At 35.2% G+C, this 17,020-nt stretch overlaps 1 protein-coding gene across 8 annotated transcripts in view; it reads right to left on the bottom strand.

The window, feature by feature from the left end:
• LOC131085508 (sodium channel protein type 2 subunit alpha-like) overlaps window positions 1-17,020 on the bottom strand; it is a 67,438-nt gene that overhangs the window by 23,734 nt on the left and 26,684 nt on the right. For 6 of the 8 annotated variants that reach the window (XM_058027787.1, XM_058027786.1, XM_058027785.1 and 3 more), the window contains 7 exons: window positions 15,336-15,635; window positions 11,472-11,825; window positions 10,081-10,213; window positions 9,148-9,386; window positions 7,852-8,025; window positions 6,269-6,625; window positions 4,889-5,374 (listed from right to left, as the gene is read on the bottom strand). In XM_058027787.1, the coding sequence (XP_057883770.1) occupies window positions 4,889-5,374; window positions 6,269-6,625; window positions 7,852-8,025; window positions 9,148-9,386; window positions 10,081-10,213; window positions 11,472-11,825; window positions 15,336-15,635 (2,043 nt within the window). The remainder of the gene's footprint in view (window positions 1-4,888; window positions 5,375-6,268; window positions 6,626-7,851; window positions 8,026-9,147; window positions 9,387-10,080; window positions 10,214-11,471; window positions 11,826-15,335; window positions 15,636-17,020) is intronic. The other 2 variants (XM_058027792.1, XM_058027791.1) reach the window with 1 other exon arrangement.

Below are 17,020 nucleotides of genomic sequence, written 5' to 3'. Positions count from 1 at the left end.
TGACACGTTGCTCTACCTGGTTAAAAAGCACCAGAGCTGCATTCTTGATTGCTCCAGCTTGGTTTTACCCCTGTGAGAAGTAAGAATGGTAGGTAGTGAAGTTCAATACACAGGATCACTAGTTTTTCTCTTTTTGGAATCTCTAATTCAAACATGGCTTTAACACAATTAAAACATAATTATTAATATTTTATTATTAGCTGGAAAAAGGGAAATACATACCACCTGAAATATTCAACAAACTTTTCTACAGAACTTGTTAGTTTATTTTAGAGAAATTAGATATATAGAAGCTAGAACTACTAATCTGCACACAAAAATTCTGATTCATAAATAGAAGTGGAATGAATAAAATTAACTAAGACGTGGTTAGCAGATCTGGAAACTATTCCTGTATTTATATAGTCCTCAATGCCTATTAATAAAAATGTTAAGGGTTTTGTTTATTTCATGTCCTAGTCTTTGTTTAACTGACTATGTGATTACCTTTTTTATTTGAAAAATATATACATACAGGAAGCAAAATACTTTGAAGATGTATGCCTTCCCATTCCTCCTTCACTCTCTAATAATAGTAGAGTGCCTTGGTCTTGATGAAAATAAATATCTTTAATTTCTCTTCAACTCAAATGTGATGAATTATCACATTGTGTAAAGTTTATAGTTCAGATTTAGTATGCTATACACTTCTAAATCTATAATCTTTATCTCATTGTTTCAAATGAGGATTGTATCAGTGCCTGGACAATGGAACGTCAGTGTATCCAGAGATATGGTTTAAATCATTAACCACAGCTGGTCTATAACTTAAATAATTTGTCACTTCTGAAGATACTCTCCCACAACTAGTCAGTTTTAGAAAAAAAATTATTATTGCTGGGCATTTTAAACATGATTAAAAAAAAATCCAACTAATTGATGAAGTCCTGCTGAGTCTGTTTTGGCTAAGAAATTTATTGAAGCCCTATGAAGATGCTTATCTTTTGGGAATGCAATAACTCTGTTCTTGTCTTTTTCACTTCATCGAGACACAAAGGCCCTGATGAAGCCAATCAGAAAACTGAATTTATTAACAGTTTTCAAAATTCAGTAGACTCGATGATGAAGGATATATTTAATTTTATCAAAATCATCTGTTGTGTTCATCAAAAGTCTATTGACTAGTCTTATTTCTCCAATCTGAATTTGTATTTACTGTTCATACCCTGTAGATAGAAAGGTTTTTGGAATGGTGAATGACTGAGGCCTGTAGGTATATGTATTTCTTTAGCAGTAAAAAAAGTTTTCCATAACTGAGAAGTATATTTGAAATTATTTTTCGATGTTGAAATATAAAACTATATTTAAAAAGCTGTCAATCAGCTTTAACAAACAGTTGTTAAGTTGTATACAAGATACAATAGTTAGGAGTCTTATGTTTGGCAAGATTAGCATATTTACTCATTTCACAATAAAACCAGCATCCACATGCTAATGTTAAAACCAATCAAATTATCCCCTTCAGATATTTCTAATTTATTTATCTTCAAAGGTAATGATCTTGAGTATCTTTTCTTCAGAGCAGAAATCTGTTTCTTTTCTGATGATTATCTCATTGGGTATTGCACTTCTCTTTTCTGATAATTAAAAAAATCTTCCTTCAATGTACCAATGAAATGTTCACTTCTTGCAGGTATTTTCAGCCAATTATTCCTCTAAAGCAGTGAGTAACTTTATAATATAAGTTATCGTTCATCCAAAAAGAGGTGTCCTCAAATTTCTAGTTCTATGTATTAGATATTGCAGTCAGGTTCCAGAATAGGTTCTGACAGATTTTGGAAGTGATTAACTTGCAAATTAATTAGAAAGGGTTTCCATGAAGGCATGAATGGGGGGTGGGGGAGGGAAGAAAAAGAAAAGAGCCAGCCTTCGAAACAACGATCGATGACTGGAGTTATTTTCTACTATAGTGTGTATGATTAAAAAAAGAGGAAATATTACAATTTATTCCTCACTCACCCACAATTACAATGTCTATAGTAATTACTTGCTCCTGGTATATTCCTCAGGAAAAGACAGGCTATGCCCCCCTTCTAGCACAACAGACTTCAAATAATCATTCTGCTCCTAACATCAGTGACAGTCAGTAAGACACTGGAGGAAAAAAAAAAATCATTTTACAGTTTCTGTGCAGATCTAGCTTTCCACAGCTCTGTGGTTAAATAATATGTTATTATAGGGGATACCTCCTCAGGGTATTTTAAGTGCTAAGTACTGCCACAGTTAAGGCAGGGAAAGTTCTGCCCCATCTCTTACCCCTCCTTTTGTAGACCAGGCCTTCTAGCAGGGATGTTTTCCCAGTGGGACCCCTTGAGAGGCAAAACAAAGCAAGTGATGGTATACTGTTCTAGAGAGGTAACTTAAACACTGCACCAATGTACTCGTTATCTTCCTCAAAAGACAATCAGAAGGCAGCAAAAGATTCAGCAATACTCTTGACTTGGTAGGAGAAGATTGGGAAACTTCACAAATTCCTGTCACATGCCAGAACTTCCAAATCCAGTGGATTTTTATGCACTCAATAAAATAACCCCACTTTATTCTTTCCATAGAAATCATCCACAAGGAATGGAATAAGGAATCCAGAGGAGAAAGTGAAATTAATACAGAATTCACAATTTTCAGGATACTGTCTGATTACTGTTCACAATATGCACATTTGCACTGTATGAATACATGTAAGGCAGTTGAACAACAGAGAGCTGTGTGTGAGCAGAACTTGATGGAAGCATTATTGTTTCAGTTTCCCAATGGTATTGACTACTACAGTCTATGAAAATACTGAAACAGCATACAAGTCCTAAACCGATCTTAACTCTATTGAAAATTTCTCCACAATTTCTTAATATAAATACCATCCATCATTTACTGCTGGATTTCCTACAGCTACCTGAAATTTTCACTGTCAAATTGCTTATTAATTAGTTTCTCTTCCTGAAGACATATAGATACCATCCATTAAAAAAGAGCAAAATCCCTTTTGATTTATTACTGTCCAGAAACTTCAGGATGGCCTTAGATGATAAAGATATGATGCCTGAACCAGGCAAAGGTGGGGTTGAGCAGAGCAATTGACTTGTGAAAGTCACCTTGAAATTGGCATTCAGAAGTGGTCAGCAACTGACAATGGGCTTTTACTCCATTTTCTTGGAGTGCACATACATCACATATTCACCCGGAAAGCAGAGGAGTTTCTGCCTTTGCATTGCACTTAATTTTTTCCTCAGCTGTTCTGATGGAATATATGGCAGTACATTGTGAACTGAGCCATTCAATCTCCTTTACAGGAGAAATAAACCAATAATACCTGTGGCACAACCTGTGACCTAACTTCTCTGAGGCAAAGTGGCAAAGACTAGCCAGGCGTGGATGGGAACTTCCCAAGTTCCTTCAGTGCAGAGGCTAACATGTCACGTAACTACAAATTCAGTATCTGCACAGCCCCCCACAATGTTCTAATGCATACTACAAACCTTTTAAAAAGTAACATATTCAGGAAATTTTTAGGCTTGTAACTTGTCGGAGTTAATAGGAAGGCACTCATTACTGTATTTATCAAAGTTAGCCACAAGGACAGAAGAAAATGTATAGTGTAATGTCATTTTAAAAAACATCAGAATATATGAAAGGACATAGAAAACTTTGCAAAAGGTTCATTGGAAATGAAAACCAAATTTCATTAGACCAGCTTATATGAAAAATACTTAACTCTCAGACCCAGAATCACTCTTAATATTTTGGAGGTTTTTTAATAATAGTTGATCTCTTAATTTACACTGCTTTACACTTCCTGTCTCTCTTATATTCTAAATTTACTATGGATAAGCACTACTGCTGTACTATCTTATACATCTGCACTGAAACTGTTTGTCTCATAACTGAGCAATTCAGATGATAGAATATTTTACTCTTCATCTTGCAATTGTTACACAGAGCAACATTTTTTGCAGGTGCAAATAAACACACACTCTTGATGTTCTTTAGCAAAACCCTCATACCATGATTAACTGGCTCATGGCTGTGTATCAATGTAATGTGGTGAAGTTTGATATTGCTGAGGAATGCATCATTATGGCAAATATGCTAGATATACAGCTATGATAAAGTCAGGAATGCAGGGCTTCTCTGTAGGAGAGCTTTCTTCATGGTAAACAAACCCTTTTGGACTAATGAGTAATTACATAACATCACAGCTACTAATGTAATTGAAAACAAATTTATCCATGGTTCCTGATCCCTTAAACCTCAATGTTCCTAAATTTCTATTGGCACTGAAAATAATTAGATTCTGCTAATGCATTTATTAGCTTGTCATTGATCACTACCTCAATATACAAAGTTTTCCTCGAATACCATTAACACCTGTTCACTGTGGTATTTGAGCCACTTAGATTTTGAAACACATGGCATTGGTTTTTTAGACCAACTTCTGCCACTTTGCACAATAATAACAGCATAACAACTTCAAGTAAGCTGTTTCTGCATGCATCTGTATCACAAGGTCATTCTGCCTTCTACTCTTATTCCATACATTCTTATCACATGTAGGTACTACAGAAAATACTTTATCAAGTGTTTACTAGTACTAAAGCCTCATAAAACTGTGAAAGAAATATTAATATTTAAAATAAAATATATTCCAAATTTTAATAAACAAAATACTAAAAATGTAAACTCTAAGGATCCTCTACTATACCATTATATATTTTTTCTTGAATAATACATAAAATTCTAAAACATAAAATATATTACATGGGATAATTTACAGTTTAAAAAACTCTTAATATGTAACTAAAACATATAAATGCATGATTACAATTTAATAATTTTAAGATATGAAAAATCCTACCTGTTTGCTTTCTTCCATATCAGATTCGCTGCTAAATTCTTCTGTATTTAAATTTTCAAAATCTGATTCTCCAAGTGCAATGGGCACTGTCACAGTGAGGCCTGGGTTGTTTATGAATGACATGTAATCATTTTCATCAATTACATATTTTTCCACACTGCTGCCTGTGCCTACACCACTGGTGGTTCCATTCCCATCTTTGAGATAATTCAGGTCTTTGCTTATTTCAACGGCAGTATGATTGGAAATGCAGCTGTCTTTCTTGTTGTTTAGCTCTTCAAGTGCTTTGATTTCCTCTAAAGATTTCTGCTTTCTAACAAAGGCTTTTCGGATGAACTCCCGTATCTTTTTTTTAACATAATCTATGCCTTTCTGAATCCTTGCCACAGCAATCTGGAGATTGTTCATTTCATTATCATCGTCTGTAGCAGCAAGGTTGTCTGAACTAAAAGAGCTCAGCAGCAAGGCCAGAAATAGGTTCAATACCTAAAAGATGAGAGAATACAGCTATGTAGTAAATACAATCATATCAGAAGTGTTAAATTTGGCAGTGCTAGGTTAACAGTTGTACTTGATGATCTCAAAGGCCTTTTCCAATGTAAATGATTCTATGATTCTAAAAAAATCAGTAGAGCAGGTTGCAGATCATAAATAACTTTTTGGGGCTCTGCACATTTTCTGCTGGTAAAATGTCAAGATTGCAAGGTCAGGTAAATGACTAAGATACAAAAATTTTGAATTCTATTTTATAAAAAATTTAAATCATGTTAAAAATATCACTAAAGGAAGAGAATTTAGACAGGAAATTTTGACTGCAAATTTTAGCAGGAGAAGAAACTTAAAAATAAAGTAGAAGTGTAAATGGTGCATCCCTTTTATAACACTTATTTATAGGAAGTACTCATCAATTCAATATTTTCCAATTGAAATTTTACATTTTAAGTTGTCAGCTTGAATTTATACTTTTCTATAAAGGTTTCTTGTACAATCTTGAGTTAGAAGCTTTTTACTCCTTTTTAAGCTGGATGACAAATCACTCTGGGGTTTTTTTATTTTTTTTAATACATAAACAATCCAAAAGGTTCAGTACTAAAAATTAAACAGCACCTCTAAATTAGCTGCAGTGCTTCCATGACAGGATGTTGGAGTGGACATTTGAGTTTCCTTCTAAATGCTTGTACCCATAGTAGGGGTACTTCAGTGTACAGAAACGTATGAAAAAGAGGAAAAGGGAATCTTCAAATGTTTTTACCCAAAATTCAGCACATTCAGATTAATTTTTAATTCCAAACAGAAGGATGACAAACATTTTCATTGCCTAGCTGTAAGTCCTGCACATCTGCATCGGAGTTAACGTTAAAAAAAATGTTCATCACGTACCACTAGGTTTCCAATCACCATGACTAGCATGAAAACAATAAGGCACATGGTTTGGCCTGCAACCTCCATGCAGTCCCACATGGTTTCTATCCATTCCCCACACAGCACTCGGAATACAATCAGGAAGGAGTGGAAAAAGTCGTGCATGTGCCAGCGAGGGAGCACACAGTCACTGGAGATCTTGCAGACACATTCCTTGTAGCTCTTCCCAAAGAGCTGCATCCCAACCACAGCGAAAATGAACACAATGATGGCCAGCACTAGGGTCAGGTTCCCCAGAGCCCCCACTGAGTTGCCAATAATCTTAATCAGCATATTTAGAGTTGGCCAAGATTTTGCCAGTTTGAAAACTCGAAGCTGCAAAACAAAAACACAAATGAGCCTTCAGTGTTAGTTACAAAATAGAAGCTAGGTCCGAGTTGTTTAGCAGAGCATACCAATTTTTGTAGATTAATTTGTTCTTCAGTAGTACCACATTATTATTTTAATATAAAACAGGGAACATGGAGTATTTGTCAAAAATGCATTGTTTATAATTTCAGTGATGCACATAGTAAAAAAAGTAGTAATTTGTGTTTGTGTGACATTTTATTTGACTATTTTTAAACGCCCGGTTACAGCTCATTCTTGAACAATTCTTAAAGACATTTTATAAACTTCTACACTTTCTATCACTGTCACTACACCTTTCCTGGCTTAGTTTCATATTCCCTCAGCACTACATTAGGCCTTCCATGCTTAGATAGAGGCCATTTTTTAAAGCAAAAGCTTAAGATGATGCAGACATTGCAATGCCCATTCAAATCATAATTATTACCTTAAAAGTAATATTTATTACCCAAACTATTAGGTTATGTGAAGGTGGGTACCATTGTAAGTAGTGCTAAATAGGTCAGTTCTTCCTACTCTGTGTATTAGGAGATAAGGTTTTGAAGTAATGTGGTAACTATTGGTAATAAAGGCTTTTAAATCATTAATCTTGTACCTCCAGTAAACACAGTTTTTGCATGATACTAGTTGCTATAAAAAATACATTTCTAGTAGAAACTCAATATTTTTATTTAAATGTTATCTTAAAGTCAGATTGTTATGATTCTGTTATATGTAAGGGAGAGACTAAAGTTTATTGTTGGTGCCCATTAAAATAAATGTGAAGAGAGGATCTGCTTAAGCTCTTTACAAGTACCACAAAGTAATGTTCACAATACAAAGACTAAAAATTTCATTATTATTTTTGCTGGTGACAATATGTATGTTTTCACAGATATTCATCTTTTATTATTCTTAATGAAGTCAGTGTAAAGATTCCCAAAGTTCTTAAAAGGTAGCTATTAGTGTTATGTTGGCAAAGGATACCAGTTGGATAGATGATTGATAGGATAATTTGATACTAAAAGGTATCAAACACCTTAAATTTTTACTTACCAAACATGGCTTGCAAATTAGGCACATATGAAAAATAATGTGATTCATTAAAGTATTTATTTTATATTTACAAAAAAAGCTAATTATTGCAGGCACCAGCATTTTTATTTTTTTAGTGAGATAATTGCATGCAAATATTTAATTATCAAGGAATTTACCAATCTGAATGACCGAAGAACAGATAATCCTTCAACATTTGCAAGACCAAGCTCCATTAAACTAAGGCTAACGATAATACCATCAAAAATATTCCAGCCTTCTTGGAAATAATAATAAGGGTCCATGGCAATAATCTTTAGTACCATTTCTGCTGTAAATATCCCAGTGAATACCTAAAACAAAATGTAATGAATTGTTATGAGAAATTCATATACCTGAGGAATTTTGTTAATCCAGTGAGTTCTCTTACCTCTTACTATAAAAAACAACTGATTGCTATCTCCAAATGGCATCTAAGTATTTCTAAACACTGAAAACAAGTAACTAAATCAGGATTTATTGTGGGACAGAGATTTAATAAACATATAAAAAGCTATTGACCAGTCAGCAGTTCAGCTCCCTGGTATGTGCTGGACTATCCACTCAGCAGATGATGTGATGTGACCTGGTGTTTTAAGTCCTGTTTGATGAGGATGGTTCCAGTAAGAAGACTTGACAGCAAGTATTTTCCTAGCTTACAGTCTAAAAAGATGATATTCTCTAATGTCAGACTGTCTAAGCACAGACTCTCTAAAGTCTGTCTTGACAGATAGACAGGGGAAGACAGGGGAATTTGTAGATTTTTGTCCCATGCTTTGTGTAAGAATATAGAAGTTTCACATATAGTTACCGTGCTGTATGATGGCTATTTCCTTTTAGGAAAATGAACTTCGGGGTGATAATGTTATTTGAAATATCTCTAAGTGCCAAATGTGAAATTATCAATGCATCTTAGTGTTTTTAAGTCCAGAATTTAACTCAACGCTTTCTTGCAGTGCGTAGTGATCAGTGGTTTGTGCAGCACAACAAAACGTTTGAGAGCATATATTTTTTGTAAAAGTATTTTCACTGCAGTGTAATTGAAAAAAAAATCCAAGAGAAATTATTAATTGGAATATTTTATCAATTTTGTACAGAAAAAAAAGATGTTATATCAGTACCATGGTAAAAATAGCATAATCTACCTTAACATTTGAAAGAAAAAACCAAAGGTAGATACCAAGAAATCTGGCATTCCTGTGAAGACTGCCCTTCCGCACATATTCAGTTATTCCATTATACTAGTTAAAAACATATATTCATGAAAGATAAAGGCTCCAGTAAAAAAATCCTTTTACCTGTGAAAATCATAAGTACCATTTCTAAACTGATTATAAAAAGACAGTCCTGAATAAATTTAAACAAATACAATACATTTATAAGTTTCTTCTTTTAGAAAAGGGTATTTTTACATTAAGTAGTGCTAGACAACTTACCAGGTTCCCCACAGAAAGGACACTGCTAAACTGTTCTGTCATTGGGTAATGTTCCATGGCCATGAACAAGGTGTTTAAAACAATGCAAATAGTTATAGCAAGATCAACAAATGGATCCATCACAACTAAATTGACGACATGCTTTACTTTTAACCATGGACTCCAACAATCCCAGATCAAGAATGTATTTGCAAATCTGTACCAGCATGGTGGGCATTTCTGTCTGGATTCTTCAAGCTCTGAAAAAAAAAATAGAAAAAATGAATATTACAAATGTATCTTCTGGAAGCTCTTGTTTAAAATATGGGAGAAGATTATATCAATCAAATAAGCTGCTCTCACTAACATGAGATTTCCCATGTTTATCTACCTTAAAATAAGCCATTTAATTTATTTAAGGTCCTCTACCACCAGTGGATGGTGAAGTCTATTCACTAAAGAGTAAATCATCTGATATAAATGTCTGAAGGGAGATATGTGTTTGTCTTTCCCAGGAGCGAAAGACAAACACATTTGTGATTGTGTGTAGTAGGGAGAATCTAGACATTTAGTTTAGGTTACTTAACTTGCTAACAGCAGATATCTTAATTTCAGATATTAAAAGTCAACATTAATTCTTTATGAACCTTATACCAATACTTTATGAAGCTTATATCAATATATACTATATTTTCTGTTTGAGCCTCTGGTAATCCCCTAGATACTATTATTTTATCTCTATTAGTCCACAAAGGTAATATTTTGGAAGGCGTCATGAAACGTGATTAACCATTGAGATTGTGTAAATGACCTTAGAAATGCTCAAAAGCCCTTTGTATTTAATGTTCAGAGATTTCACATGCCAGTTTCACATTTACAAAGAAAATTATTTAAATAATTTCTCTGTACATGTAGTTAACAGAACTTCACTGTCAGATAAAATGCACTAAGTACCTTCCATTGTATTTGTAAGTATGCTGGCTATGCTCATTGCTCTTTGTCTTGCAGCAGACTCTTCCAGCATTTCCATGGAAATTTGATATGAACTCAGTCTTCTTTTCCTTATTTCTGTTTCTGTAGTGGTGCCCTGTAAATGAAATACTGAGGAATTAGACCATCCTTTTCAACAGCCAATTAACAGTATTTACTGCACAAATATTGTAGCGATGTCGCAGACGTTTTTTCACAGAAATACTTTCTTTCAGATTTGTCTATCTTCTGAGAAGCAGAAGCCCCAGAAGAGAATGTAAACAATGATTATCAACTGCTGTAGAATGCAATAAAATACACCTGTAATTAGTTCATGTTCCATGTGTACAGTTTAGAGCCAATCACAAAGCAAGCTCTCTGGAACACAGAAACAAAAAATTCTCTTGTTTTTAAATTCTTTCTATTCTTAGCTTAGCTTAACAAGCCTCTACAACTTCTCTCCATATTATCTTTAGTATAGTAATAATGTATTATATATCATATATCAATAAATTCAGCCTTCTGATCAAGAAACAAAATTCTTATCCTTCTCTCTCACCCCAGCGACCTCCTCAAGTCGCTGTAATATAGCGATAATCAAATCAGATTTGTGCAATGTACCATGTTTTTCACTGAATGTTTCTGTTCTTGTCAGTATTTCTTCTTCATTGAGGAACTCAGTGGGAATTTTCTACAGTGGTACAAATAATCAACTGCAGGACCCAATACCAACACTGTGTGAGACCAAAGGTGGTTCACCTTCAGTCATTCAAATGACTGGCTGAACAAAATTTTTGCTTGGTACCTCCTTGATAGTGATAATAGTAATAGTAAGATTTTTTAAAAATTACTATAGATGAAAATGGCTTGCTTATTTGAACATTTGAAAGAACATCTTAATTTACAGAAGTCCGAAACTGAGACTAAAATGTTATATAATTTCAAAGGTACATAGGAATTGTACATATTTTTCTCATGAAAGGTATGAGAAAAATGTCCTTGAGAAGAATTCAGAAAGGAGTATTTCTAATAACTATCATGACAGTAGAAGCCACCTTTTATTTCATTTTATAGGAGTTTTCCTATACATATTTCCAAGCTATAGCCTTATTTATATATTGAATGTCTACTTTGTTGAAGTGCAACTATGTACAAATTGTCAAATTCAATTAATCTTTCTTTTCTATATGTAGATCTCTTGCTGAAAGAAAGAATATCAGACTTTATGAAGGCTTGAGGAATTTTTTTCCTTTATGTTGTCTTATTTAGAAACTATTGCAAATTATTTCTTTGCGAAATTATAAGGAAGGCAGAGATGAGGAATAAGAGAAAATTCTGTGCCTGACCCAAACTGTAATAAATACTGGCTTACTTACAATTACCTCTGGTATAAGCTGACCAGTAGGTGAAGTCAGAGTTGAAGGTCCTCCAACCAAGGAAACCACTCCATTGCAATCCACAGTGCTGTGCATCTTCCCATTCACTGGAAGGGCTGGTATCATTCTAGACGACACACTGGCCTGACTAATGTTACTGTTGCGCCTCTCCCCATGTCGATTTGGAACAAAGAGAGAATCTCTTCTGCTCTCATTGTCCTCAAGAGTGCTGTGTTCATCATCAGCAAAGTCATTTTCAGATCCTATATCCTTTGCATGACCTCTGAAACTGAAAATGCTGGTTTTGCTGTTGCGTCTTGGTGAGAACAGAGAACCACGAATGCTTAACAAAGACTGTAAAAGATTTAAAACAAACCAAACAAAACAGCATCAGAACTAAACTTTTAAGTTCTTGGCTTTTCAAAGAATATTTACAGTGCTGGAGGAAGGATAGTCACTTTTTTCTTCCATGGTATAAGTGTGTCCACTAGGGGAATGTGTTCACCACGGGACCTGAAGCAGAGGGGAAAAATTCTTTTAAGGTAATGTAGCACGACTGAGGAAAAGTTTTGCAGAAGATGTAAGCAAGGTTGAACACTTCTGAGTGAAGAAGGTGCATTGAACTGGGATGGACTGTGCTGGAGACAGTATTCAATATCACTATCAAAATTTTGAAGGTACTTTTCTTTTATTCCTTCAATTACAGTACAGAGCTAAAAGTCTTTTACTTCTCTTCTTTATCGCCTGGATTCCTAGGGATAACAACTAATAATGCTCACCCATCACTTTATTCTGTTTTATTTGTTGGATGCAAAAGTGATCTTAAGTTTGCCATTGAAATCCCTCTAAACTGATGTAAGGAACTTAACTGACCTCTTCCCAATAGGCTCAAGAGTGAGGGAACAGTATCTAGAAGACAGAGGGGGCAGCTTGGGGAAGCTGTGGAGATACAGCAGCAGCACTCTTAGGCATAGCTCTCTGGGGGCCATAGCAGGTTGTACACACCTGCCAGAAGGTATCACTTTGCTATCAGGCCACTCAAAGAGAGTATTCACCAGGGACACAGTTACCTGAAGATATTCCGTTACAAGTGAGAAAAAGAAATCAGTGGTTGTTGGTAATTCATCTTTCAATTACAGTAGAAGCCAGTTAATGAAGTGTTCTTCTCCCTTGCTACATATTTTATTAACAGCATTCATGAATAAATAAAATGAGTACTAATTGTGGAGAAAAGTAAACTGGCATTCAGCCTTCTTCACTTCTGCATTTTTGCAAATCTTCACATGATGGTTCATCAAAAACCTGGTTTGAGACTATTGTCACTTTTTCACTATTTCTGCAGGTGGAAAGTCCTCATATATAATAGCAACGCATTTGATCCCAGGATAATTAAAGTGAAAGTGAAAACTATCCTATATTATATAAACCTATGTTAGTATTTCAAAAATCAAAAACTGCATATATACATCTATCAACCCATATGTATCTCTGTATATGCACGAGATGTATAAATTCATATATTATGTGTGTGCTGCACTGGTAGAACTGCCTGTTATAAAGTCTGGCAGGTGTTTACCATTAAGAGATGTGGTTTTTGCTGCTCTTACAGCTACACCAAATTTTAATAGTTTGGGCTGAAATTTTCTATGCTTGCTGTCAGCCTCAGGCTGAGTTACTTGAAAAATACCAGCCAAATTATTTTGCTAACCCATTTATGTAAACTTGGCTGGAGAAAAAGTGCTGTTTTGTTTATACTGAAAGAAAATTTTATTAAGAAAAACCCCTAGCTTCTATGGAACATGACATTGAATTCTGATAAAGCAGTAAACTAAATCCTACACCCTTTTTACATTTCCTTGTAAATATATCTGGGCAACATACAGTCCTTCAAAAATGACATGCTCACCAGGGTTTCATCTGACTACCAGTGATAGCCTTGTTCTTTTAGAGAATGTTCCCATGGCTGCTATGTTTTATTTGCAGGCCAATCTTTCCAATATGTGTTGCCACATTTTGAGTACAGCTAATTGGATCAGCCCCCTCAGGGATTTGGGAGAAGTAATGTCTGTTCTGCAAGTCCCTGCTGCATTGAGACAAAAGATATAAGCCAAAATGGCTGCAATTCTAACACATGTAGAGGTAGAAATATACGTGTCTAAATGCTATCAGAAAGTAAGGACTGAAAGGAAGGTTTGATTTTTCTGGCAAACTGCATCATTCATCTGCATATGGAATATGGTATCAAAGGACAAAACCTCTTACAGGGCTCAGCTGAGCAGATTATCTCCCCTTACCATTCTGCCTCGCTGTTTCATACTCTGGACTCTATCTCACCAAGGAGATTCTCCATGGTTAACAAAACAAATGAGCTCTTCTTTTAGCAATTCTACTATTTGCAATTCTTTTGCTCTTGGGGCAAAAGACCTAAGTTTTAGTTGTATGCTGTCATCTTTTGCCCGAAAGCTTTGTTACAACTGAAAAAAACCCAACAAATCTTTCAAGAGCATCTTTAATGAAGAAGTTATTTCTAACCTGTGTGGTATGCATAGGTAAAAGTCATCTATTAGTTCAAATCACACATTATCATTTTGAAGAGATGCATTTTGAGTGATTTTTTCTAAAAATGCCATAACTGTTTGTAGACTTGAAATAAGCCAAGATAGCACAGAATCATTTTGGCTGGAAAAGATCTCCAAGATCATCAAGCCCAACCTTCTGACTCATCATCACCTTGTCAACTAAACCATGGCACTGAACGCTATGTCCAGTCATTTCTTGAGCACTTCAAAGGACACTGACTCCACCACCTCCCTACTCCCTGGGTAGTCCATTCTGATTTTTTACAATCCTTTCCATGGAGGAATTCCTCAAATTCCCCTGGCCATCTTGAGGCTATTTCCTCTTATCTTGTCACTGGTTGCCTGGGAGAAGAGGCTGACCTCCACCCAGCCACAATCTTTCAGGGAGTTGTACAGTGATAAAGCACCCCCCAAGACTCTTTTGGATTAAACATCCTCAGCTTCCTCAGCTTCTCCTCATAATTCACTCTCTGGATCTTCACCTTTCCTTCTCTGGACCTGCTCCAGCACCTCCATGACTGTCTTATACTGAGGGACCCAGGACTGGATGCAGGATTCAGGGTGCAGCCTCACCAGTGCCAAATACAGAGGGCATATCTTTGGGCGACATAAGTGACCCTTTGATTTATGGAAGTAGAGATAGAACTTTGTATTAAATGATTTCCAGAGGTCCTTCATAAACAACTTGTTTTCCTATGATGAAAATTATTCTCCTGGATGCAAGGAGAATGATGAAATAATGATTTCTAATGAAAAAGATCAGTATGACTAAATTGCTACACATACAGGCCCAGAAGATCCCTGTGTAGTTTGTCCTTATTGTGTCCTTATAGTGCTAGTTTTCTCATTATTTCACATTAAAGAAGTTAATTAAGGAAAATAATAGAAATTAACAGTAATGTGGGATTTCGTGTGCAGAGTATTTTGATCTTGCGGTCTGCTAAAAAGCTGACATATTTGTATAGTTTTGAAATGGATCCAGAACAGAAAATGTATGGTTCATTGATGCATATATATGAATACTAATCTTTCTTTCTCCAGTCTACTAGACACATCCTCAGAAATACATTTTCAGAAATGTGTTAACTAAGTTTATAAGTATTCTTGATATGTTGTTTTTATCCCTAATAGAATGAGTCAAACCATCTCAAACTTACACTGTGAATGGTACTACCACTTCCTTCCCTTACCATTTTCATAACTTCCAATATGTAAACTTGCTGTAATATCAGTGAAAATTAAAGTAGAGTAGACACATGTGATTTAGTAAAATAGAGTGATGTACCTGGTGAGGAGAAGTGAGCCTTTTTTCATATGTCAGTTGACTTCCTTCTGTGGAGAAGCGGAAACTTTTCCTTCTGATACTGTCTTCTGACTCAGACTTGGGGAACTTATCGATATCTCCTTTGTCCTCTGCTTCAGACATTTCTTTCTGTCTTCTTTTCTTCCTTCTGTTTCTTCTTTCTTTAGCACTCTTTGAGCTCAACTTTGATGCTTCTGAAGAGCTTTCCAGGAGTTCTCCTAATCCCCCTACACCACTGAAATCTCTTGATGCAACCGATGCCGCTGCTACTGCTGCTGTTGTCTGTCAGGTTACAAAGCAAGGCATTCTTAGTAGGCCAAAAAAGAATAATTTTATAGTCTTTGATCAACTGTATTTTATTATCAATCTGATAATAATGCTCTTCATACACTCTTGAGTATGTAAATATACCCAAACTAATTGTACTGAAGATAAACTATTGAGTTGTACAGCTCCTCACTGTTTTGCAGCAAGAGTTATTTAAGCACCAACTTCAGCAGAACTATAGCTACACTATTTGTTAAAGAATTGCTGCACAAGACATTTGCCTGAAATAAAGGAGTCATAAAACTGTTAACATAGTGCTTTTTCATGTATTTCAGACCTGTTATTCCATTTTCACTTTAGAAAAGCCCCACATCATAGTCTAATTCAGCGGATCCCTTCTGAGCTCTTACAGACAAGACTAATGCCTAACATTCATCCAGTGAGTTAATATATCAAATCCAGCGAGCACCCTGAAAGCAGTTGAATCCAGCCTTTCCTCACTATCCTCACAGCAAGAATACTCTCTTTACTTTCCTTCTGCCTTTTCTGGTACCAGGCACAACCCCGAGACACATCTTCAAGTCCTTCCTCCCTCTTCACTTTCCCCTCCATATGTCTCACTGTATCTGCACTCTAAGTCTTTCTTACAGATATGCAAAGATACATTTATTTCCTGTTGGTGCTACAGCCTGAGAGAAGAAATTAGGTTTAGATTTCTTCTCTGTGGAAAGGGGTGAGATGACTTACTGGAGCAGAGTCATCCCAAAATTCAGGACCAGTATCTTTAACTACAGTGGTCAGCCTACTTGTTTTGCTTCATTAGAGAAAGGTTCTTTTAGTCATGAAAATAAAAGAGAATTGAGAGTATGTCCAGTGCTGTTCCTCAAAAGAACTGTGGGAGATTGCGATGAAATTCTGGAGTGGAAATATCTTTAGGGAGATGATAGGCTGCTCATAGCTTACAAAAAAGGGTGGTATGATAAATGGCAAGAGACTAGAGTTATACAACAAATATGACTAGTAATTATCCAGCTAAACATATTATATTCAATGCCAAGTATTTCAGGAATGATGACATACCTCTTTATATCAGGAAAGGATAGTTTGAAAGCTCATAGTATGAATTAATATCTTTGCCACAATATACAACCCATGCTATACAAGTTGACTTGATACAGACTTTTTCTGCTAAATGGAGTATTAAAAGGATTCTGTAGGGTTTATAAAATAAAAAAGCAATACTCAAAATTTTGTCATACTGGTTTCAGTATATCATCCTTCAAACACTCTAAGAGAAACAAAGGTAGCAGATGCTGAGTCATCACCCATCTACTTCATATAGTAGAAGTAAAGGTCAAACAAGTGGAGCAATCCAAAGACCACTGTGATGACTTAAGTTT

The sequence above is a fragment of the Melospiza georgiana genome, chromosome 7 (genome assembly GCF_028018845.1).
Source record: "Melospiza georgiana isolate bMelGeo1 chromosome 7, bMelGeo1.pri, whole genome shotgun sequence".
In the NCBI taxonomy this organism is placed as follows: domain Eukaryota; kingdom Metazoa; phylum Chordata; class Aves; order Passeriformes; family Passerellidae; genus Melospiza; species Melospiza georgiana.
This window is presented reverse-complemented; position numbering and strand designations above follow the sequence as displayed.